Source organism: Onychostruthus taczanowskii, unplaced genomic scaffold (assembly GCF_017590055.1).
Source record: "Onychostruthus taczanowskii isolate IOZ18803 unplaced genomic scaffold, ASM1759005v1 scaffold5, whole genome shotgun sequence".
Taxonomy (NCBI): domain Eukaryota; kingdom Metazoa; phylum Chordata; class Aves; order Passeriformes; family Passeridae; genus Onychostruthus; species Onychostruthus taczanowskii.
Window position 1 is genome coordinate 16,616,890 of NW_024502568.1, and position 25,239 is coordinate 16,642,128.

Genomic DNA, 25,239 nt, shown 5'->3' on the forward strand with positions numbered 1-25,239 from the left:
CATGATGTTCACCCAGTCTCTAAATGAAACCAGAGTTTCAGAAGAAAAAAAAAGACAACTGCAATTAAGTGCTATTTTAGAAATACTGAACACATCTGACTTTTTAAATGTTATCAGTGCAATATCCCAACTGTGATATTCCACTCCAAACAGAAAAGGAAGTTTTAATGTAACCCAGTCTAAAAGAAGTGTTTCAAGAACAGGGGAACCTGAATGAGTTCTGAAGATCAATGTGACTGGAGGCCTGATCCAGCAAGAAGATTCACCAGACACAAAATGTGCCTGCATGGGGTCAGCTCCATGGTCAGATCTCAGGATAACTGGTTTACTAGGCAGATTCTCTTTTTTTAGGTATATTTACCAGTTCACCTGTCTCATTCTGATTGACCCAGACTGTAGTTCAGTGGATAAATAAATCCAACAAATACATTCTCATACATGTGTTTAAAGATAAGCACCTCCTGAATCTGTAAATTTCTTACCAAAATATGCTACTGCAACTAAATGTCAATCTCAGCATTTCAGGAACAGTGTTTATTACCAGTGCCTAAACAAACTTCCCCAGATTGTCCCATTTTAGCCTTTAGTGCATCTTCATGTTCTCCCCACTGATCTCAGATTAATCCTCAATTTACAGGCAAGAATTTCCCTAATTCCATATAAAAGTGGAAGGCTGGTAAAGACAAGACATTGAACTTCAGGTGAAGTCACACTGGTGTGTTGATAAAACCTGCCCTTTTCAGGCAGTGGCTAAGGCCAGATGTTCCACAGAAAGGCAGATGTAATATTAACACAGTGTATACTCATGTTACAGTATAATCTCCTTTTCACAGTCCCAAGCTTCCCTTTTAAATATTCCTTCCAAGCTCTTCATTTCTGCCCTTCACTATAGCAAAACCAGTGAAATGAACCCACTGTAACTGCTGTGCTTATAGAAAATGAAAATAGAAAATGTTCTGTGCCCAAAGCGGGTGGGTAAAGCAAAGCTCAGTGTGATGATAAAATAAGGACATGAAAAGGTGCTTATAACACTGCAATGTTTTAAATACTTGTGATTTTTAAAAACACCGTATTTCCTTTCATCACAAAATTTTTCACAAATCCCATTTTTAATCAAGCCTTAAAAATGTTTGAAATGAGGAGCTTCTAACTTTTTAATGATCAAAAAGAACACTCCTTTGTGTGAATATACTGAATTTCCAACATTCATTGCCAAACAGCTGATCATATTTCCATTAAACCTTCTTACAGAGCTTTACACACAGGCTGTGGGCTGAGATTGATCGTAATGTATTCGGCGTCTCAGTAATAAAAGAGAAAATCAGCAGCAATACAGCAGGACTTGAAGCAACCAAAATTATGAGTGAGTAACAGGGAAATATGTTTCTTCCGCAGCACAGGCAGCAATCACTCCATCCCCTGAGGCACAAAGTCTGCCAGCCCGCTGTGACTGCTCCGCTAACGACCCCGAGTGTGTTCTTACTCACAACTTAGCGAGTGACAACTTGCAAAAGAGCTCCGAAAATCGGCTGTGCTGCCGCAGGAACTGACCTGCACCCGAGCTTTGTATTGCAGCGGCATTCTGTGCTCCTGGCCCACAGCGGCTACCGAGTTCAGGACATGCTTTAGTGAAGCGCTTGTTACTGATTCCAGCTCGCCCAGCTGCGCCCCATCATCGTGACTGAACTAGAAAATAACGAAGATTATGACCCTTTAAAATAAAAGCCAACTGAAAACAAAACAAAACAGAACAAAACACAAACCCAAAACCAACAAAACCCAAATAACAAATAAATCTGATCAGAAATGTGGGCAAAACGGTATTTTCCCGTTTATTTTTTATTACTTGGATTGCAGCAGCACCTAGTGGCGTCTGGAAAAATGAGGAGTCTCCCACACAACCAACACAAACCCTACCATAAAGACGTTCAAACGTAGATAAAATAACCAGACAAGAATTTTAGGAATCTTCAAGACAAGAACGTCCAGGAACTTTCTGAAAACTGCTTACAAAGCAATAACCACCAAGGAAAACAACGACCTTCTAACCCCCCCTCCCCACCACGCTACTCCTACTGTAGTACAAGTTTGAAAGCACAAAACTTTTGGGAACAGCTCAACCCAACATCGGGCCAAAGGGTTCAGAGAGTGAGGAGCAGCCTGTGCCAGGAGTGTCACAGTGCCCTGGGATGCCAAGATGTCCCAGCCCAGCGTTTCTGATGGGATCACAGTGTTCTCCTGGAGGCGAGAATTGAGGCAGACCTTGGCTGGAGCTCTCCAGAAGAGAAGGAAAATCAACCAGGGCTAAGTATCAAATAAGAGACCTCCAGCATTGCTGGAAAACTGGGGTGGGGGAAAATCCAGCCAGGGCTAGTTACCAAGGCAGAACTTTTGCACACTGAATACGCAGGGCACTCTTTCCTCATTCCTCAGGAATGGGGAGACTCATTTCTGACTAAAGGACAAAGCCACCCTTAGCACTTTTTTGGAGAGTTTAAGCAGCAAGAAGCCCTGAGGGGGACACGGGGGCATCTGCTGGGCCCTTACCCAGTCGCTGCTGTGCCCCCCGCTGTTCTCCGACCCTTCCTTAGCCATGGCTCGATGTCACTGCCACTGTCACTCTGCCAGCGCCACCGCGGTTCCCTGGAGACCCGTCCCGGGAGCGGGCGGGCTGTGGAACCCTCGCTCCCCTGTGACCTCAGAGTCCCGCCGGTGTCTCAGAGAGATCCGCACGAGCAAAAGCAGCGCTGCTCCTGCCCGTGTGCTGCACGGGAGAGGGAAAGAACAGCTCGTCAGAGGATTGAATGTTGCGAACAAATCAGTTCTGCACAATCACTTCAGTGACTCTTTACAGCCTGAATAGGAATGGGTGGGGAAAGGAGAGCTGGTTTTGAGGAAAACCCAAAGGACGTTAGAGATAGAATTTTTAAGATGCAACTTCCTGCTCTTTTGAAAACGGGTTCTCACACACACACATCTTAATTGAACACACGCCCAATATTTACAGTAAACCTGGCTGCATCTTCAGGATTTTTTTTTTCTTTTGAATTCAAGGGCTGGATTGGAAACATCCCAACTATTTAACTGCAGCACACTTGGCCAGTATAGCACAAACCAAGACTTTGCCTCCTTTGCCTTGACAGACTGTAAAGAAGATGACACTTGTGTTCTTTCTGTCTTCAAACTAACAGAGACTAAGTTTAGATTGGATATTAGGAATAAAACGTTCCCTGTGAGGGTGGGAGGCCCTGGCACAGGGTGCCCAGAGCAGCTGTGGCTGCACCTGGATCCCTGGAGATATCCAAGGCCAGGCTGGAGCAGCCTGGGACTGTGGAAGGTGTCCCTGCCCACGGCAGGGGTGGCACTGGATGATCTTTAAGTTCCCTTCCAGCCCAAACCATTCTGTGATTCCATGATCTATCTCTGTGTGTACATATCCATTAAAAGACATATGTGGCTATAGATACAGATGTCATTTAAGAAGCAGTCAGCATTTGTACTCCCTGGCCAGTCATGAAGTGTACTGCCTCTTGTGCTTCAGAGAATGAGGAATACCAACTACACGGAAAATAATAAATATTAAAAATCCCATGGGCATTATTTAGGAATTACTTGCTTACCTAAGCTATCAGTGCTTAGCTTTTGTTGAACTCAGTGTACAGAGGGCAGGACACTGCAATTTTCAATCCTCTCCCATGCTGAGGTCCCTATCACCAAATTTTCGCTTGTTTCATTAAGGTCCCAGTCATCCAGGAAAGTCAAGTCTGGAGAAAAGGAGGCTCGGGGGAACCCTCTGGCTCAGCTGTGAATGGCCTCAAACTGTGTCAGGGGAGGTCTAGATTGGAGATTCGGGAAAATTTATTCATGGAAAGGGTGGCCAAGAATTGGAAGGGGCTGCCAAGGGAGGTAGTGGAGTCCCATCCCTGGAGGTGCTTAAAGAACGACTGGACGTGACACTCCGTGCTTTGGTGTAACTGAACAAAGTAGGGATCGCTCCACATTAGCCATGTATTTCACCGACCTCAAAGATTCCCTCACCCCGCTGGGAGCGCCACACCCGCCCCTTACAGAGCCGCCGCCTCCCGCCCCTCACGGCGCCGCCCTCAGAGCCCGCCCTTCCCGCGCCTTCTCGAAAAGTCTCGCGAGAGGCGGCGGTTCCCGGCCGGAAGCCCCCGGGAAGCGGCTCCGCTCCCGCCGCCCCTTCCCGGTTCCATTCCCGATTCCATTCCCGGACCATTCCCGGACTATGGAGGAGCCCTGCGGCGCGGGCGCCGCTGCCCCGCTGAGGGGAGACGCCGAGGAGCCCAAGCAGGTAAGCGCCGCTGAGGAGGGGCCGTGCTGGGTGAGGTAGAGGGGCTGAGGGGGGGTCGAGCGGTGCCTACAGACTCATCCCCTAGTGGTGTTTTAATTGGAGCGGTGTTTTTGATCCTCTTTCCAGTTTGTCAGGGCCGGAGTGCTGTGGGGAGCACGCTAATTATGATTAAGGCGTTAATTGCGAGCGGTGTTGCTGTTGTTATGCCTAAGTGCATTGTATTTACGTAAGTGGTGTCCTGTGGAGCTGTTTTTCCCTCGACATGTGTTAGTTCAAAGCTCCTCTCACACGGGTGACAGCTGCGTGTTTGAAAAGAAATAGGCAAACACGAAGCTTATTTATTTTATTATAATTTAATAATAATAAGGTAGAAGCATGTTTAGCTTTAATGTTGGTGTTAGGGAACACTTGATGTTAATAGACACCTACTTTCACAAAGTTCAGTGGGGAGTCCTGCTGGTTTTAGCCTTTCTGACTAATTTTTGTGACTTTAGTGACAGCTGGGCACTGCTGAGGTCCAGCCTCACTTTCTGGGGGCACTTCATTCTCGTACCTCGGTGTGTCCAGGTGGGCAAGAAGGCCACTGTCACCTGCTTGGATCAGCCACAGCGTGGCCACAGGACCGGGACAGGGTTTGTCCCCTGTGCTGGGCACTGCTGAGGTCCAGCCTCACTTTCTGGGGCTGGTTCTGGGGCTGTTGTGTCAGGAAAGACTGAGGGGCTGGAGTGTGTGCAGGGCAGGGAATGGAGCTGGGGAAGGCTCTGGAGCCCCAGGAGGGGCTGAGGGAGCTGGCAAGAGGGCAGCTCAGGTGGACACCAGGAAGAATTCCTTCATGGAAGGGGTTGTCAAGTGTTGGAACAGGCTGAGTCCCCATCCCTGCAGGTGTCCAAGGAAAGACTGGATGTGTTGCTCAGTGCTCTGGTCTGGGTGACAGTGTGGTGGTCCATCACAGATTGGACTTGGTAATCTTGGAGGTCTTTTCCAACCTAAATGATTCTGTGATAATTCCTAAAGTGAAGCTTATGCTTGACATGAATTGGAATTGGGATAACTGGAAAACTGTATATGCTGGGGAAAGGTAAGTGAATATAGGACTGGATTTTGCTCATTTAGCCTTAAAAATAACTTACCACAGAACAAGCCTGATAGTTTTAATTGCCAACACTCAAGTAGAAGGCTAATTTCTCTCTGGAAACCAGGGGTCGGTGCTGTTCCTCGGAGGCAACGAGGTGAAGAGCTGTGCTGTGGTGAAATACTCCTCAGCCCCTCCTCAGGCAGCCTTTGCCCGTCTGCAGGAGAAAACAGACCTGAAGCTGCCTCCTGCCAACTGGTTACGGGAGAGTGCCAAGCTGGGACCAGCAGGGACAACCATTCTGGGCAACAGCAAGAAAAGTAAACCCTTCTCAAGGTAAATGACAGCAGCCCCTATTTTTTTCCAGGTCTTTAAAAGCAATTCTGATTGTGAACTTGGATCCTATATCATTTAAAGTGCAGGTTTTACCATAGCAACTACATATTACTTTGTCTTAACCATTCTCCCTCTACTTTTTCATCTTGAGTTGTTGCCTCTTTGGTCTGATCTTGTCTCATTAGTAAATGATTGATGATGGTGATTATTTACATAACATACAGAGATGTTTTTGTTTATTTGTTCACGTGCATGTTGACACCTTGCCTCAGACAGTCAAACTGACTTTTTGTTCTTCCCTGTTGGCCCAGATCAAACTGGACTGGTTCAGCCAGCCCTTCTGCCTTTGATAACAGGTGAAATAGAACATGTGGCTGGTTCCCCTTGGAAACCCATTTATAGCTCTTCTGGAGCTTTAGAAACTGGACCTGACCAATGGCAAATGAAATTTCGTATTTGTATCAGGATTTCCTATTTCTGTCACGCTGTAGGTGAAACGAGGGGCACACCCAAGAAGCAGTGTTACCTTTCAGTGTGGGTGTTTGCTGAATTGTTGAGTGAGTTGAGTTCAGAGCTTTCATAAACAGGAGGCTGTAATCCTGTGCTGAACAAGCAAATTCACACCAAGTCAGCCAGTCAGGGAAATGTAGCAGTTTGTTCAAGGTCTGTGTTTACATCCTCATCAGCTCTTTTAGAAGCTGTACTTTTCAGAGCAGACAAACATGTTCTTCAGGGCTTTATGAATTTTTCGTGTTTATTTTAGATAGTCTGATTGTCAGAGGCTGGCAGTTCAATCTCTTTCTCTAGTGTCAGTATTAAAAAGCTGATAACAAAAGAATAGCTTGTACATCATCTATGTTTTGGTTTTTTAGTAGTATCTGGATTTGTGTTAAAGAATGATCTGTACATTGAAATATTCCAGCTTAAGTACCTTGTAATTTCCTTAACGAGGGTGGAGGAAGAGACAATGTGTCTGTTACAACATGTAGGGCAGTTCTGGAAAATGTGAATAAAAGGTAAAATTCAATTAGAGCTACTAAAATTAAAGTCTTTAATATGCTTAATGCCTTAAAGGGAAACTCTTTGAAGAACTCTTCTTCTTTTCAGTGTTAAAAGAATCCTTCATTTTCTCTGATTTTTCTTGATTTCCACAACACTTTAAGTGTTCTATATATCCTGAAATTAGATCTAAGCACTTTCAAAGATATATTTGAAAAACGTGCAGAATATGAAGATGAAATCACTTTGTTAATTTTAGGTCTCATTACACTAGGGGATGTTTAGCTGGGTAATTTTATTTTTTTTTTATGAAGCCATTCAAAGATATAATGACTGTAAAAGCCAGGTCTGTAATGTCACACTGGAACTGTCTTAACTTGTAATGTTTTTTTTAATAGCTTTGGGATGGCCTATGACTTCATTGACTCCGTTGGAAATGATGTGGATGTTGTATCTGATTCAGAGGTATGGACACATCTTAAATTCTCTCATTCAAATTCTTACATTGCATAAACTTTTAAGATGCTGTGATGGCTTCTGGCATCTGGAAAGATCCCTTAGTGAATCACAGATCACCAAGTAAGGGAGTTGTGATCACTGAATAAGAAATGTAGAGAGAAAAATCATATTTCCTCTGGAGTTCTACAAATAATCTGCAGCTGAAGTGTGCAGTTTAGTGAATGCAGTACATCAGTCTTGCAAGGTTGTTGTTTTGCGTGTTTGAAATCAGTTATTTTGATGCAAACTGTTACTCTCAAGATGTTGTTTTGTTTTTTTCTATTCTTATCTAGAAAAGAGAGCTGCCCTCCAACTTGTTTTTTCCTTTGTTTTTTTGATGCAAACTGTTACTCTCAAGATGGTTTTTTTTTCTATTCTTATCTAGAAAAGAGAGCTGCCCTCCAACTTGTTTTTTCCTTTGTTTTTTTGTCAGCTCTTTTGGTGCTGGTAATATCTGTAGAATTCAGATGAGGCTGCTCAGAAGAGGAAACATGCTCATGTTAATATTTGTCAGATTTGTATTCAGATTTAGGTCTGTCTGGATTGCTTTGGACACCTGGCAAAGAATTGATATTCATGCTGTGAAAATAAAGGTTTACAATCCAAATCATCCCCTTGGATATTTTTGTCATTTTTGTTGGTACCTGGTCATGGTGATCCAATCAGAGAATGTGTTTAAGCCACGTGTGTTGTTCCTACTGATGATTTGGTCTCTTTGTCGCTGTCATTTGTGTTCTCTGCCCTCAGCAAATGCATTTTCTTGTGGAATGGTTTTCAAATCTCTGGCACTGTCAGGCTTTATTTGACCACGTGGGCTGGGGTAGCATTAATTTTCTTCCCAGTGGCTGGTAAGGGACTGCTTTGGGATTGTCCTGAGCACAGGCTGATAATACAGAGATGTTTTTGTTGCTGAGCAGGGCTTGCACAGAGCCAAGGTTTGTTCTGCTTCTCATCTAGCCCTGCTGCCAGGGGTGTGGGAGTGCATGGAGAACTGGAAACAGACACAGCAGGACAGGGGACCCTGACTGACCAAAGGGGGAAGAAGAAGGAAGGGGGGATGTTTGGAGTGGTGGAGTTTAGGCTTGGAGTTTCCCTAAGTCACACATGGTGGAGCCTTAGTTTCCTGATAATTGTTTTCCCATGCAGAATAACTGTATTAAATATTCTCTCTTTTTCACTTTCCTTCTGCAAGAACATCAAAAAACTTCTGAAGATCCCTTACAGCAAGTCCCACGTGAGCATGGCAGTGCACAGAATTGGGAGGACACTCCTGCTGGATGAGTTGGATATCCAGGAACTCTTCATGAGATCGTCTCAGGTGAGCCACTTGGTTCTTGATAACTGTGGCACGTGGGCAAAATGCATTATTTCAGGAATGGAGTAGCAAAAAAATGTCTGGAAATGCCTAAAAATCATATGTGGGTGCCAAGGGTGTTCTGTTCTGCAGCAATTTACACACAAACTACACTGATGTCCTGTGTTTATGGCATTGTAGGGTTAATATTCTGTGTCTCACTTCCATGTAATTACTTCAGTGTTGCTGTACCATTTGATTGATTTTATAAGCAATATGTATTGCTTAATATGTAGCCTCTTAGATACCTGATTTTCCAATTAGGTCAAATTATCAGTAAGAACATAACGTTCCTAGAAGCTGTATTTTCAAGAAATGACCAATTCAGGACTTCAGCTCTGAAGTTATTTTCTTTGTTTCTTCTTGGGGAGGAATATTTGTAAGTTTATAAGGCACTTGGTTTACTTTGCAGATGCTTCTTGACATTATTTTCATATTTCTTCTGTTGCCTAGACAGGAGACTGGACATGGCTGAAAGAGTTTTATCAAAGGCTGATTGATCAGAAATGGCAAAGAAAAAAGAAGAGTAAAGAACACTGGTACCAGAAGGCAATACTTTCTAAGTTTTTGTATTACAGGTAACCTTTTGTCTGCATGAAACTTGAGTTCTGCACCACTTCTCTTTGGTTTTTGGTCTTGGAGTAAATGTTAAAATTCCATTATGGTCTGACTTACTTACTGCTTTTTCCTTAAACAGAGGGAATTGAGGGGTGAGGTCAGGAAATAGCATGAAATGTTTTCATGGAAATTGAAGTATTTTATTTTAAAATTGAAATACTAAAGAGTAAAATAAACAGCATGACTTAATTAACTGCATATCAGCCAAGTCATTTGTTGGCAAGGGTGCATCAAACATAACAACTCTAAAAATGGATCTGTTTGCATCTTGTCAGCTGAACTTGTAAATGTTTCCTTGTCAGCATTAATGGAGATGGAGCTGCTCAGCCTGTTCCTTCCACTTCCAAGCAGCACCAGGAGGGTCCTGTTGCAGGTGAGAGTGATGAAGCAGGAAGGGCCTCCTGGCCAGCTCCTTTTGAAATGCCTTCCTCGCTATCTGAAGATCCAGGTGCCTCTAACCAGGTTGGTGTGAAGAATGTTTTACATGGCACCACAGAGTTTGTACAGCCACAGATGGGGAAAGGTTCTCAGAAGTGCTGCTGCAGCTCCCTTTGCTGAAGGAGCTGAGCTAAGGCATGAGGAGAACTTGGCAGGAGGTGCAGTTCCAGATTTGCCAGTGATTCAGAGCTCCAAAATCCAGATATTTGTTCTGTCCCTGTAATGCTAAATTGCTATTTATCCCAGCATCTTTGAGAAACAAAGCCTTTGGCTAAGAGTATTCATCAGTGCTTTTACTTAAAAGTAGGAAAATGCTCATAATCAGAAGATGTGTTTGGAAGCTTAAAGTTCTGGCCTTTCTTTTTAAATCTGCCATTAAAATCCATCTTCTGGTGGCCCTGAATTTGTTAGGTGAAGAGGAAAATAAAAATTTCTGAAAAGGGAAAACAGTTAAGCAGTGCTTAAAAATACTTGCCATGAGATTACACAAGTGGAAGGGGAGATGTTTACAGCAATTATGCAACAAGCTATGATTAGTATCAGGCCCTAATTCAGGGTTTCTATTCTGGCTAAACTTATGAAAACTGTTAATTCCTGTGGTTTTTGTGAGTAATGTGAAACAGAATTGATTAAATTTTGGAGAGGTTGAAAGGTCTGCTGTCTTCAGTCTGCAATAATGTAATAATGATGCTACAATTGTGCTTGCACAATGTTACCAACTGATCTGCCAAATTTAGGGAGTTTCTAACCTATATTTGCCATAAAATTGTAACTGCATGTGTTGTGTGAAATGGAGAAATGCTTCAGTGCTTGAAAGCTTTTAGAAAGAGGACTCCTCCTCTCTTCCACCCTCATGAGGAGCCATTGCCCCATTCAGCAGACTGTTTATCATAAAGAAACTCTTGGGCATTTGCACAGTGCCATTTTCTTTAGTTTGTAAATAAACCAGCAGGATAGAGGTTTTGCTTCTGGACACTGATAATGTGGTGTTGACCCTGGGTTAATAAGGAGCTCTTGTAAATACTTCCTGGTTTCTTCCCAGAGCCTCTGGGAATATTACAAAACACTACTTTTTGGCACTAACTGTAGAAAAGAAGCATTCTAGTCACTGCCTAGATGCTTTTTGCAGTTTTATGCAGATTTATTTAAAGATGTTGGAGGTAAAGGTTTTTCCCTTACATGCCTTTGTTGTTCGTATCTTTTTAAATGGCTGACTTGACCTGATTCAGCAGCAGAATCACTCGTTATCCTTGTGCTCTCCACAGGGAAATGTGCCTCTTGAACCCTCATATCTAGTGGGGCACGTGGCCTCAGCCCCCAGAGAACAAAACCTGGCTCCTTTGTTCAATGACGGGGAGAACAGTCAGGTATGCTGTATGTGAGAGCTGAACCCCCCAGGTTAAACCAGCACCTCCAGACCAGGCCTAAACTGGAGCCAAGGCCAAACCTCAGTCCCTGTAGAAGTAGTTTTTGTGGCATCTGCACTTTTAAGTTCCCGTGGACGTGCTGGGTTTGTCACGTGCTGGCTTTTATTTGCTGCTTTGGCTTCTTGCTGTCTCGTAATTCTGCAGAATGTCATGGAGAACAAGTGTTATGCTACTGATTTACTGGCCAATTCTGTTTTCTCTTAATGAAGGGACTTAAAAATGATTTTGTTCGTAATATCCTGTGGACCTTTGAAGATATCCACATGTTGGTGGGATCAAACATGCCAATATTTGGAGGTGGGAGATACCCTGCTGTGAGCCTGCGTCTCAGGTGAGCTTAGAAGTTGATAGATATTATTTATACCAGTCTTGACTGATTTATTACTCTGCTTCCTAGTTAGCTATCTGCATTTTTTACTGTTTTTATAAGAGAGAGCAGTAAAATTTCTCTTTCTGAATTTCAGTAGCTGCTTGTTGGGCACAAGCACTTAAAATGTTATTGAGCAGTGAGACAGAACTATTCCAGTCCCAATTTAATGTCAATCCATTTTTATAAAAGAGAGCAGTAAAATTTCTCTTCCTGGGAGTCTGGATTTCAGTAGCTGCTTGTTGGGCATAAGCGCTTAAAATGTTATTGAGCAGTGAGACAGAACTATTCCAGTCCCAATTAAATGTCAGTCCCTTCATTACCACTCATCCTGTTCCTGCCTTTACATAGGCAAACAGTGAGCAAAAACTTGAAGCTGATTTGGTGTATTTGTCATCTTTCTAAGACACGTTTAGGAGTTAACAGTACCTTGCTCTGCAAGGAATTTTGGAAGGTTTGGGAGTAGGTTTGTGCTGTAATTAGTTGCAGCTAAAAATGCTATTCCTTTAACTTCTGAAGTACTTATTATCTTGGTAATAGTGTGATATCTGAAGCCTGTTAAATGTGGGCAACAACTCCAAACTGCTGATGGAATGTGAACATACTCCATTGGAGAGATCAGCACATCTGTTTTGGTTTAACTCATTAATACAGCAGATCACACATAATTGTTTTAGTGTTCATCCACTCTCAGGTGACTTACACCTAAATCCCATTAGTAAACATCCCTAATATTTCCTGAAGGGTAAACAAAGATTTAAGTAACACCAGAAATATTTTATTTTAGGGATAACAACAAGCCAATAAATGTGCTAACAGGGATTGACTATTGGTTGGACAACTTAATATGCAACGTACCAGAGCTTGTGATGTGCTTTCATGTCAATGGAATTGTTCAGGTAAGTCTGGCTCTTTGCATTATGCCTTAAAATAATAATTCATTCTTCATCTTCTAAAATTGCCTCAGTTACCACAAATCCTTCACACTGTTCTGAGCAAAGATGACAAAAATTCTGTGGTGCAGAATGAAAAGTATCTTAGACAGCTTGCAGCAGTTATCTAAAAATAGTGTGTTCTTTTTTCCCCTCCCTTTCACGCATGCAAGATCCCTTCTTCCCCTGGTGTTTGAGTGAAGGCAAAATCAAAAAATGCAACAGCAGAAATCAATTTCTTACATCTTGAAATCTGCAGTGTTCCCTTGCCAAGACAGATGCAAGCTTTTGAATGTTTGTTTCTGCTCTTCTACTGTAGACCAGTTGTGTTTCTGTTCTACCTGGTAGCCTGGAGTTGTTTCCTAGGCTGACTAGGTTTTGTTGAAGTAGCAGATTTGTACCTTCTGCCCCTGATTTTTCCTCATCTTTTCTTCTCCATTCACCATGTTTGTGACAGAAATGGATCCTTCTTAAAGCTTTGTCAAGATGTAGTCAAGATGTGCTTGCTTAAAGTAAATAATACAAATTAAATAAATTTGTTTAATAGCAGCTTTTGTTTCTTCTAGCTGTTGATAGAGACACTGCTATATTAATTTTGGTGTCACAAAACTGTCCTGAGCTTGAGTCTTAATTTCTGTTCTTTGCAGAAATATGAAATGATCAAGACTGAAGATATTCCCAATTTGGAAAACTCCAATTTTTCTACCAAAGTGATAAAAGATATTGCTCAAAATATCTTATCTTTTCTGAAATCAAATTGCACCAAAGAAGGACACACCTATTGGCTGTTTAAAGGTAAGAAGGTTTAGATCAGTTTGAAAAGATTGACGTTCATGGGATGTTGATTAATGAAAGATTTTCCTTTTCAGCAAGTGGGAGTGACATAGTAAAGCTCTATGACCTCACCACGCTTTGTGAAGAGACTGAAGACAAATACCAAAACCCTTTTACAATGCCAGTGGCAATTCTGCTGTACAAGTGAGTTTTTATCATTTTTATTGAAGTACTTCATTCTTGGTGCAGTTCTATTCAGAGCACAGACCAAAAATCGTGATCAAATGACAATCATACACAAACTATCTCAATCTTAGTCCTACTAGATCAAAACAGACTTTTTCTTGTTCACCATTTCTCCATGTAAACTTCTTTGCTGACAAAGTCTTGTGGACTCATCATAAGGTTTGGAAGATCTACAGTTGTAGAATATTGTTTAAAGCTGCTTTTTTTTTTCTAGCACAAAGAAATTATCCAGGGATTTCACTGTTTTGCTCAATTTTCTCTTTAGAGTTGCTTGCAATATGATGTTGAAGAAAAACCAGAACAAGAAACACTATGGCACAATCAGAACATTGCTCCTGAATTGTCTGAAGTTGTTGGACAATGGCAGACATCCTCAAGTGAGAATTCAAAGTTTTCTGGTGCTTTTGTGTAAATATGGTGTAATCTTAATAAACAACAGATGCTGTAATCATAATAAATAGTAATAAATAATAAATAGTATGCTATTTCTTCCTCCCAAAGGAGAGAATTTCAGTTTATAAACAAACTTAAAAAACGATTTTATTTTTAAAGAATCCCCATGCTATTGGCTAAACTAGTATTTTTTGCTGCCCCTCATTGCAGCACAAGTCTTCTGTCCTGGTCAAAAAAGGAATTTCTCATTACATTCAGTCTGTTGTTCTTGCTGCCAGAGAGCCCCTTTGGGAGCAGATCCTGGATAAAAAGTGTAAAATGTGAATATATTAACATTTTTACTCTGAAAGTGGCTGAAAGCTGGGTCAGGCCAACCAGAGAAGTTGTAGTCTCCATCATTTCAGATACTCAAAGCCCAGCTAGACACAGTTCTGGGCAACCTGCCTTGAGAAGTGGGTTGGGCTAGAGAGACTCTAAATGATTTAAGCTGTTTTCAACTGAAAATGAATCCCAAAAATGTGATGTGAAAAATCTGAGTCATATTTAGAATGGATTAGAAGATGAGACATGTCACATATGAAACTAATAGAATGTGGATTCTTTTTAGAGTTGTGAAAAGTTTTCAAAATCCCCATGGAATCTCTTCAGTTTATTTTTTTTTTTGGCTTGTGTAAGATCCTTGTGTTGTCTCCTGTGATCTGCAAGCTGTCAGAACAGGCAGTACTTGTTGTATACAAATTGGTTTTTATTCTCTTTTAAACTTGATCAGCTTGGATCCTTTTCCCTTCCAGGGAGTTTGCTCAGGCTGTATTAACAGGTTATCAAACACCTCTTTGCATGTCCTCTGTCCTCCTTATTATAAGATAATTTATATTCTTTCCTCTCAAAAGAAAAATTTAACTTGAGATTGAATCATTTTTTTTCTCTTCTTTGCAAAGATTATTGCTTCAGCAAACTACATGTTATCAGAGCTTTTTCAGCTGGATGAACCTAAAAAAGAAGACAGTGCAGACTTCCCTATAAATGGAAATTCTGATGAAAGCTACAGTGAGGAAGAGGAAGAGATGCCAGACAGTGATGAAAATGGTTCTTACAGCAACAGTTCTGATCCCCCAGATGACAATAAAGCAGTGGCAATCATCAAATCTGTTGGGGAGTTGTCAGTACCAGAAAAGTACAAGTCTGTGCATCGAATCCGTGTGAGTGACACTGGGGGGTATTTAAGGGTTTTCCTGGATGATTCAGTTCATGGGTGGTGAAATTCAGTTCCCTCCTAGTGTTGCCTTCAGGTTAACTGAAGTGGGCAAGGAAACACTTCATGAGCTGCTCATAAAATATCAGGTGGTTGAATTTTATGGTAAAAGCCTCATGTGGTGTTTTTTCCTTACCATATCCCACTTTGTCTTGATGTTACCTCTCATTTGCATCTTCTGACTAGTAATTGTGTATTTCCTGTGTTACCATTTCTTCTCTTCCCTCCCTGGTGCCCCACTGCAGCCCAGCTGTGCTTTCCCCGTCTGCCACGGCACTGAGGAGCGCTGCAGGCTGGTGCTCAACCACGTCCTGGAGGTGAGTTCACTGCCACCTTCCTGAGGGTGCTTCACCTCCCACCCAGTTCTTCATCTGCTCTGTTTGCTAAATATTGCTCTCAAGGTGAATGAAATGATTTCTCCCTTTTGCAGGGTTTGAAGTCTGTTGACAGCAGTGTTAAAAAAGAAGGTGACCTTCCTGCAGCTGACCCCAGCACTCCAATCCCGTTGAAATACGAGGATGAATCCACCAGTGGTGGCCCTGAGTCTCTGGAAAAACAGATGGCCTTATTTCTAGACAAAAGTAAGTTGTATTGTTGTGCAAATAAGGCCTTTCCAGTGCCAACACAAACTGCTGCTACTTTATTTTGATTGTCAAAACAGTGTGCTTAAATCACTAATTACAGCTTTGCCTAAGGAAAAGTGCACTGAAAATTGGAGAACAGTCTGTTCCTTTTTAAATATGAAAAGAGGAGCTCATTTGAGTTATTTTGCATAGCAAAGAATATTTTATTAGTCAACACATGATTTTACTGGACCCTATTTAGATGTGGCTTTCAGATGACTTCTATAAAGGCTTGGTATTTTGAGGTTTGGTATGTGCAGCACTGTAAGTTTTGTGGGTTGATTTAAAAATAGGCTTAATTTCTTTGTTTGTGTGGCCTGGATGCTTTCTGGAAGAATTTCTCCCTTCTGGCAGGTTTTGTTCCTACATTAGGCTTGGTGCTTGAATTGCATATAAAATGTTAACTAGGATTTTGTTTTCTTTCTTGTACCTCTACAGTTGTGAAAAGAAGCAGCAAATTAAAAATGTTTTGTTTGCTTAAATGCTCAAACTCCTGAAGTTTCAGACTACAGTCTCTCTATTTTATTTTGTTCTGGAGTGACATAAAAAGTTCCAGGAAAGGCTTTTTGTTTGAAAGTAATAGAGTTCTCTGCAAGGAGCAAGGAGCCCTGTAAGCATAGACCAGGGGAAAAAAAAATTGTCTTGCTGCCTATTTTGGCAGTTCTTTATTCTTTCCTTTATCCTCCCTTCTGCCTTTGAAAAATCTCTGAATAAGAAGGCAGTTCAATTTCGAGTTATTCACACTCACACAGATTCCTGGATCTGTGCTTGAGTCCATCCCTGAAGCAGCAGCAGAGCTACTTGCTCCCTTCTGTGTCCCAGTCCCTGGGTTTGTTTGCTGAGATGTGAATTATGTCTTTTCTCTGCCACATGTACATATTTATGTACATATGGAAAGGATAAATGCTCTAAATCCTGGAATTTCTAACTTCAGGAGAACTTGCTGTGAATAGTGGATGGATACAGGGTGTGTGCAGTGTGTGTGTCTTTAGCTGGCTGGGGTGTTACTGTTTTAGATTGGTCTTTGTCCTAGCAGAACATGTACTGCCTAAGAATTTATTATATTTACTTACTATATATTTATATAACGTTGTAAGATAGTGGGTTTACAAGTCAGGCCTTGTAAATCCACCTTACCAAGAGACTCATTTCTGTGTGCAAATACTGTCAGGGCCAAATTCTGTCCCTTGGTATGGACAGGCCTTAAATCAGGAACAGTGACCTGTTCTTTCTGGCTCCATAACCACTGCAGCATCAAAGAAAAGCTTCATAACATAATGCAGAGGATATCCTGAAATAAGTGTGAGAAATTGCTTGTTTTCCTTGTGGGAAGGACTGGGTTATCCAGGTTCCTGTGTGCTGGAGGCTAATCCCACACTTGGAAGCTTTCTCACTGAGACTCTTCATACAGCAACTGAGCATTTATCTTAAGGATGTGGTAGAGAACATGACAAATTCTGCCTGTGACTTTGTTGTGGTTTTTCTATTGCTCCCTGAGGGAGCAGTGTTGGCCTCTCTCCTGTGTTTCACAAGCTGTGTGAGATCAGGGAGGTCACCTGCACTGTCACTGTGCCACTGGATTGCAGCATGCTGGAGTGCATGCAGAAGTGCCACGTGCTGGGTCGGTTTTGCAGATGAGCTGGCAGCTGTGCCACTGGATTGCAGCATGCTGCTGTCAGGTGCAGTGCATGCAGAAGTGCCACGTGCTGGGTCGGTTTTGCAGATGAGCTGGCAGAGCTCTGCCTGTGCAGGGCTGCAGTCAGGCAATTCCCATCCTGCCCGGGCTGGTGGAGTCATGTCCAGCCTCTGGCACGTGTTAGAGGGGACAGTCACTGACAAAGTTCTGTTCCTCTCACAGTGGGCTCCTTCCAGAAGGGGAAGCATTCCAGTCAGTCAGGAATGATTCCAGGATCGTGGCAATATAAAATGAAACTCCAGCTCATCCTGAAATCATCAAGAGCTTACTATGTCCTGTCTGATGCTGCTATGATCCTGCAGAAATACGGGCGAGCGCTGCGCTACATCAAGCTGGCCTTGCAGTGCCATGGTAAGTTCCTTGGATGGATTTGTCACCTGTGCCACTGCCTGGAGAGACCTGTCACCACGTCAGACACTGCTGTGCATGATTTTTCCCTGTGGTGTGCAGTGATAAGTCTGACAAGCTTGTGTTTAACTGGATTCAGTGTCCAGCTCGGTATTCAGGACAGAAGTCTGTAGTGAGGATAACTTCTGTCACTGATCAATAAAAAGATGATCCCATTTTGACAGGTTGGGAACTTGAGGGCACATTTGGAGCTCCAGAGCAATTGAATTTGGGAGAGTCTGTCCTGGTGCCAAGGCCAAGACAGTGTTCTGTGCTCTAAGATATGCTGCTGCAAGCTGGTGTTTTTTCCCTTGTGGTTCCCAGGTTATTTAAATATAGATTTGAGAACTACTAAACCTCTTCAGGTTTGAATTGGATGCTCCTCTAAAATGGAATACATCTTGAAGTATTACTGAGGAAAAGGAAAAAAAGTAAAATCAGGCTGTTTAGACTGATACTACCATAATGAGAGTAACTAACTGGGAAATGCCAGTAGCTTAGTGCTAAAGTGCTGCTATTTCCCTGCCATAAGGGAAGGCTCCTGTCATAGGGCAGGAGGAGGTTTATAAAGCAAACCCATTTGATCTTAGCAAAAAGCATCAATAGACCTCTTAATAACTCACAGGACTCTGCAGCTCTCAGTCTTTTATAGACTTGAGAAGCAGATTTAAACTCTACCTTTTGGAAATTAACTTTTCAGGCTGTATTTCCCTTGAGTTAATCTGGAAAAAGTCCATTTTCCCTTGGTTAAATCTGAGGTTAGCATTTGTAATTACCAGAGTGACTGCTCATCTTGGACACCATAGAGGCTCTTTTTAAACTATAAGCTGTGTAGAGCAACTGTGACTTTCAAATAGGTTATTTCTTCTGAGGATAACACATTGTCACACTTATTCTCTGCCTGCAGACAGGAACATAAAACCCAATTATCTTGTCAGTCTGTGTCAGGCCTTTTGATGTGTAATTCTTCTCTTTCCCCCTCCCTCATCCATGTTGGTTTTATTTCCCACCAGATACCTACTGCTGTCTGTGTGGCAGCATGCTGCCCGAGGTGCTGCTCTTCCTGTGTCAGTGCTTAACCCTTTGTGGAGATATCCAGTTAATGCTGGCTCAGAATGCAAACAACAGAGCAGCTTACCTGGAAGAATATAATTACCAGACTAAAGAAGATCAGGAGATACTGCACAGCCTTCACAGGGAATCCAGGTGCCAAGGTATGATCCTGACACAGGAGAAGTGCTAGACCTTGGATATGTGATAGACATAAATAATTCCACTGGGTTTCCTCAAAACCATGCACTAGGAGAACTTGTGGCAGAGGGGTTGTTGCACTTCACCTCTGCTTTCTTCAGAGAAGGCTCATCCTGCCTGTCACACAGAAGAGAGTTGTCAAGGTATTGTGTGACATGGCTTGATGCTGTGAAACAACTAAAGGCAGTAACTGTTTCAGTGATAAACAAAATCTACCTGACATGAGTCTTCTACTTTCTCTGGGCATTTTCCCCTAGACTTTAATTAGAGAAATACTGTTTGACTCAAAGGCTTTGCATTTTGTTTTCCAGTGTTTGCCTGGGCTACAGATTTATCCACAGACTTGGAATACCAGCTTTCTGTCAGCTGTAAATGCTATGAAGCAGCTTATGAAATCCTTCTCTTCAGTAACTTAAAAAGCCAAAACCCAGAGCAGCACATCCAGGTGCTCAAGAGGATGGGCAATATCAGGAATGAGATTGGAGTGTTCTACATGAACCAGGCAGCTGCAGTGCAGACTGAGAGAGTGGGCAAGTATCCCTTTTCCATTCCTGACCATTTAATGGAGCTACAGCAGTGATCAAGTTCACTAATTGTATGAAAAATCTATTTCTATTTATAAAGAGGACATTTAAATGACTTTGTAGTTTTTTAATGTCCACTGTGATTGTTTACAGTAGATCACTATGGCTTGTAAACTGTAGTTAATTGAGCCTAAACTGAATAATATAATATACAATTTGGAGAAATTCCTTTAAAATGTGTAGAATGATCTCAAAAAAGCCATCAGGGAAAACTTCAAACTGAGGAATTTCAGTCTCTAAGCCTTGTGCTTCACCCTAGTGAGTAAAAACGTCTCGACAACAGAGCAGCAGCTCTGGAAGAAAAGTTTCTCCTGCTTTGAAGAAGGAATTCAGAATTTTGAGTCCATTGATGATGCCACCAATGCTGCCCTTCTGCTGTGCAACACAGGGAGGCTGATGAGGATCTGTGCCCAGGCCCACTGTGCAGCTGAAGGGGACTTCAAAAGGGAGTTTTCCCCAGAAGAAGCCCTTTATTACAATAAGGTAACCCCAGACCCCAAAATGCCTTGTACTGTGAGGTATTTGTGAATACTTTGGTAAATATGTTTAAATTTGGGTGGAATAATCTGGGATGGCTGTCCTGCTTCCATACTACCCTAATTTTGCTGTCAGGACATTGGTGGTGTTGTTGAGGTTTGATTGCTGTGACATTTAGATGCTGGTATTGAACACAATGCAGTGCCACACACAAGAGAGAAGAATTGTATGGTCAGAATTAATGTGATTATCAAATAGCACATACTGAAGAGGGCTCAGGGAGATATTTTGAATAAAGGGAAGTTGATTTGTAGCTGTTAGAAATGCAGGCAGTAACTGTGTGCATGATTTTGTCATTTATAGGCTATTGACTACTACCTGAAGGCACTGAGGTCTCTGGGGAAGAGGGATGTGCATCCAGCTGTTTGGGATTCTGTGAACTGGGAGCTGTCTACAACATATTTCACCATGGCAACTCTGCAGCAGGATTATGCTCCCTTATCCAGAAAGGCTCAGGAGCAGGTAACAGAGGGCATTCATTGTGTCTGAAAAAATGCATTGTTGGCATCCTGGAAAACTGAACAGGGAGCAAAATTGGTACTGCAATTGCACAATCATACAATGGTTTGTGTTGGAAAAGACCTTAAAACCCATCTTGTTCCAGCCCTGCCATGGCAGAGACACCTTCCACTATCCCAGGGCGCTCCAAGCCCCATCCAGCCTGACCTTGGGCACTGCCAGGGATCCAGGGGCAGCCCCAGCTGCTCTGGGCACCCTGTGCCAGGGCCTGCCCACCCTCACAGGGAGCAGTTCCTTCCCAATATCCCATCTTAAGTCTTCATTTCTTCAGCTTAAGGCTGATTCCCCATTGTCCTACACTACATGCTCTTGTGAAAAGCCCCTCTTCAGGGATTTTTTTTCTTTACGTTTGTATTCATTTGTGTTGTAGATAGAGAAGGAAGTCAGTGAAGCCATGATGAAGTCCTTGAAATACTGTGATGTTGATACAGTGTCTGAACGACAGCCCCTGTGCCAGTACCGAGCTGCCACCATCCACCACAGGCTGGCTTCCATGTACCACAGCTGCCTCAGGAACCAGGTACTGCCCCAGGCTCTTTGAATTTCTAAATTCCATCCTTAACATGCTCAGTATGTGTGGAGCTGATATTTATCTTTCTACCTGTAGCTGGGATGTATTTATTTCAATTACTTAACCAAAGAAACGAGTGCTGTTTCCCAACCCTCTCCAAGTAAACCTTTGCAGTGGCTCCTCATGACCATCCAGAGAGGGAGGATTCACTGTGTGCCCTCCTGTGAGTGCAGGTTGGTGATGAGCACCTGAGGAAGCAGCACCGTGTCCTCGCTGATCTCCACTACAGCAAAGCAGTGCGGCTCTTCCAGCTCCTGAGGGATGCCCCCTGCGAGTTCCTGCGTGTGCAGCTGGAGAGGGTGGCCTTTGCAGAGTTCCAGATGGCCAGTAAGTGCAGCTCTGGCTTTAAACAGCTTTCCAAACCACCACTGCCTACTTAGTTTCATTTTTAGATAACTAAATTTATATGAGAGCAGGAGCAATCTGCTGCTCAGAATAGAATTTTCCGCAAGAGAGGAGACAAGGCACTTTTATCTTGCTGCTTTTCAGCTGACTGGGGCAGTAAGGGCTTTCTTCCTAACTCTTGAAGTCTTTGGATGGAAGAAAAATACAGTCTGTAACATTAGCCTTTTGTACTTCATTTTTTTAGGTCAGAACAGCAGTGCTGGGAAGTTAAAGACTCTGTCTGGGGCCCTTGATATAATGACCAAAACCAAGGGTGCATTTCAGCTCATCAGGAAGGAGCTTGTGGCAGAAACTGAACAGGTAAAGGAACTTGGAGCAGTGTGATACCTGCTCCCTTCTGGCTTGTGCCTTCACAAATGAAGGGCCATTTGGCAGTTAAAATATTCCTTGGTTACTTTTCCATAGAGCCTGTGTGGCTTAAAGAGTGTGGACAGAGTTAGGTGTATTGCAGCTCTCCCTTAACCTGGAAGTGGATAAAAAAGAAATTCCTCTAGAACATGATCCAAAGATGGATTAAAACATATTTCTGTACAAATGTGGCCTGACTCTGTAAATGAATTTCTTTTTGTGCAACTCTGCTATCCCTTAAAAGTCTTCTCTAAGAACTTCAGAATCTGTGTATAATAAAAAACGTTCTCTCTCTCTCTGGTATATTTAATATTTAAATATTAAACATGCAGGGCTGTCTGTAGCCAGTGAATTGTGTTCCTGATGCCTCAGTCACTAATTACTTGCAGGATGTGCTGATGTGTGTGTCCCTTGCTGGCACGGTTTGGGTAGCACATGTAAAAGTCAGCTCACCTCCAAGATGGGTTTTTTTAACCATTCCCTGTATTTAAAAGGTGGAATTCAGCCAAATTGCTTTGGGTTGTTTGTCTCCTGTAGATCAGCAAGGATAAAAGTCCTGCTGAGAGCGTGTCCGTGAACGATTCCTCTGCAGGCCTTAATAAAGAGGAAGTCTTGAAACTGCTTGGGATTTTTGAGTCCAGGATGTCTTTCCTTCTCCTCCAATCCATTAAATTGTTAACTTCAAGCAAAAAAAAGATTGGGTAAGTTGCAACTTGGTGTCCTTTACCCTGACTGGAGTGAGATTGGTGTGTGACTGAGCAGAGTTCCTGGGGGAGAAGCTGCTGGGTGCTGCTGGTCTCTTGATGCATCTTGCTGATAAAATATCAGTGGAGTTTGGCAAGCAGAACACTTGAGAAGAAATTGAGGCACATCAGTAATGCAGCAAAGAGAGGAATGGATATGGGGAGATGTGCACTGGTGTCAGAGAATTTACTAACTCCTAATGGAGTCTTCTGTCCTGCTGCTGGGATTCAGGACAAACCTGACTTCTTTTTGAGCTGACTTGGAAGAGAAGTTGAGTTTTGGTGTGGCAGCAAATTCCTTCCCCCACTCCTTCTGTTGATTTGATCTGAATGTGTGTGGTGTTCTTCTGGGACCCAGAAAATACCTTTTACTCCCCCTGCAGCAAGTGTGTGACTGCAGGAGCTGCTCCTAATGTTACATAAAGAGAAGTTCTGAAAATGTGGCATTAGTTTTAGAGGATTCTTTTAGGCTTGGAAGTTGGGTTAATAGTTTTGGGGATTGAAGCACTGCTGATGGAAGAGCTGTTTTGCCAAAAGTAACCTGTGAAATGAGTTCATTGTGCCCAGCAAGTTGTCTGCTGATAGTGGGAGACTGGGAAATAAAAAACATGAGAAGAGAACACAGCCTGGGTGCGTTTTTAGCTGTTTTTCAGGCAATGTTAGGAGCTTTTACCTCCTAAAAAAAGAGCTTCCACAAGGTGGCAATCTGAATATGTGAAACACAGAGGATTTTTACAGGATAATTTATGTCACCAAGCAGATGTCACAGCTAACTGAGTAAATGGGTTTAGTTCTGTTGTCTCATAACATGAGCAACTCCTCATTTTTTGTTTTGGAGGGTTGTAACCCCCACGTTTACCTTGGCATCATCCTGAGGTTTTGCACTGAAGATTCCACACAGGGGAACCTGTTACAGTTTGAATGCTGTGCAAGGGGACTCTTAAAATCTCCTCAGCTCCTTGAAACTTCGAGGCCAAGCTTGAAACTACCTTTGATTTAACCTTTCTTGTGCCTTCTGTATATCCTGTGTGCATTTCCTCCCTTCTGCTCTGCAGAGGGGAAGTTCTGCCTTCTGCTTTAATAATGGGGTGAAAAGGGGGGAAACTGGAGCTCAAATGCTGCTTCAGGGTCTCAGTTGCACTTGGGCAAAAAAAAGTAGAACATGCAGTGAAATTAGTGTTTGATAGCCAAACTTGCAGCCTGACAGTCAAAATGGATGAAATCAGTTTTACCCTCCCAAAGTGGAATCATGAACAGAACTTGGCTGTGCAAATTGCAGGGGAAAAGTAATTGAAAGTAATACTTTGCTCTGGGAATACTTGTAACTTATCCCAGAAATGCTTTGCATTTCAGTGGCTATTTATTGACTACCTGTTCTGTTTAATAAATGAGCCTGATTCCTGCCAAGTGTGTGATGAATTTAATTTGCTTCAACATTTCTCAGTCATTCCTGAAGCGCTTGCAATTAACCTGCCTGCTGCTTGTACATTTTCTATTCTATTATATTTATATTTTACGTTCCTGCCTGCAGTAGGAACAGAATGCTCTGGCTGCAGTGCAGGGAACGGTGGGGGCTGAGGATATCCCCAGGGACACTCACCACCATTGTTTAATAATGCTCTTGCTAACGTGCAGACCGCAGAGCCGTGGTCAGCTAACGAGCTGGGCTTCTCTGCTCTCTTTGCAGGGGCAGCAGCGAGGAAGAAGCGGCTCTGAGAACAAACAAGCAGGTTTATTCCCTGCTGCTCCGTGCCACTGCCAACAAGGGGCTGTCGCCGCTGGAGCGCACCGAGCTGCTGCTGAGCCTGCTGGAGCAGCTGGCCCCGAGCGGCGAGGGCAGCCCCGGCACGCAGTGAGGGCAGCCCCGGCACGCAGTGAGGGCAGCCCCGGCACGCAGTGAGGGCAGCCCCGGCACGCAGTGAGCGCAGCCCTGCACGGCTGCAGCACCAGTGCCTTGCTGGGAGCACTGGGGTGTTCCCGTGGGCTCTTTGTGTCCCTTCAGGGTGAGCTCTCACCGCTGTTGTTCCGTTGGAACCTGGGAAAGCACAGGCATTCCTGTTTACCCCCACAAAGCTCTCCTCGTTCGGCTCGCGGCGTTTCTTTGTTTGAAATGCCGGCTTGGAGTTCTGGAGGTAAAAATGTAACTTTTCGCGCCGTGGGGAAATTCCTGGTTTTTCTCTTGCAGTGAAATCCGTGTTTTGCATAAAGATGTGACCTCACAGCTGCTCTGGTTTGGTATTTATTGAAGTGTGTTTTGTAAGCAGGGCTGCACTGGAGCGCTTCCGCTGCTAAAGGCAGCCCGGGCTGCACCAGGAGATTTCTGTGGAATATGTGGATGCACTTCTTCACCCCAGGGAGGATCCTGCACAAAAACCTGTGCCTTTCTAGCTTTGATGTGACTCTTGCAATTTATCAGCCATCTCTGGGATTTTGTTTTGGAAAGTGAATGGTTTCAGCTATGTTGGAATTGATCAAGAATAGTATTATCTTTTTCAGACTTGAAACTGTGAATAAACGAGAGGATATTTTTAAATAAAAAATTATTTATTAAATATAA

At 43.0% G+C, this 25,239-nt stretch overlaps 1 protein-coding gene across 4 annotated transcripts; it reads left to right on the forward strand.

The window, feature by feature from the left end:
* Nucleotides 1-4,150: 4,150 nt before the first annotated feature.
* Nucleotides 4,151-25,197, forward strand: EDRF1 (erythroid differentiation regulatory factor 1). 4 transcript variants are annotated; one of them, XM_041415761.1, is made up of 25 exons: nt 4,151-4,312; nt 5,512-5,720; nt 7,118-7,184; nt 8,410-8,535; nt 9,025-9,149; nt 9,492-9,651; nt 10,893-10,994; nt 11,264-11,385; nt 12,209-12,320; nt 13,001-13,148; nt 13,223-13,331; nt 13,588-13,750; nt 14,705-14,965; nt 15,264-15,335; nt 15,449-15,599; nt 17,500-17,688; nt 18,738-18,938; nt 19,287-19,505; nt 19,819-20,042; nt 20,400-20,558; nt 20,986-21,135; nt 21,360-21,513; nt 21,776-21,891; nt 22,477-22,640; nt 24,370-25,197. In XM_041415761.1, exons 1-25 carry the CDS (start codon nt 4,247-4,249, stop codon nt 24,536-24,538), a joined length of 3,738 nt encoding a protein of 1,245 aa, XP_041271695.1. In that variant the 5' UTR covers nt 4,151-4,246; the 3' UTR covers nt 24,539-25,197. The 4 variants fall into 4 exon arrangements, with proteins under 4 accessions (XP_041271695.1, XP_041271696.1, XP_041271697.1 ...); XM_041415762.1 differs by having other exon boundaries at nt 4,152-4,312; nt 13,639-13,750; XM_041415763.1 differs by lacking the exon at nt 10,893-10,994 and having other exon boundaries at nt 4,152-4,312.
* Nucleotides 25,198-25,239: the final 42 nt, after the last annotated feature.

Coding starts and splice junctions, on each gene's coding strand:
- EDRF1 (XM_041415761.1), top strand. CDS start 4,247: ATGGAGGAGCCCTGCGGCGCGGGCGCCGCTGCCCCGCTGAGGGGAGAC. Junction 8,536..9,024: donor TCTTCATGAGATCGTCTCAG/GTGAGCCACTTG, acceptor TCTGTTGCCTAG/ACAGGAGACTGGACATGGCT. Junction 9,652..10,892: donor ATCCAGGTGCCTCTAACCAG/GTTGGTGTGAAG, acceptor TGCTCTCCACAG/GGAAATGTGCCTCTTGAACC.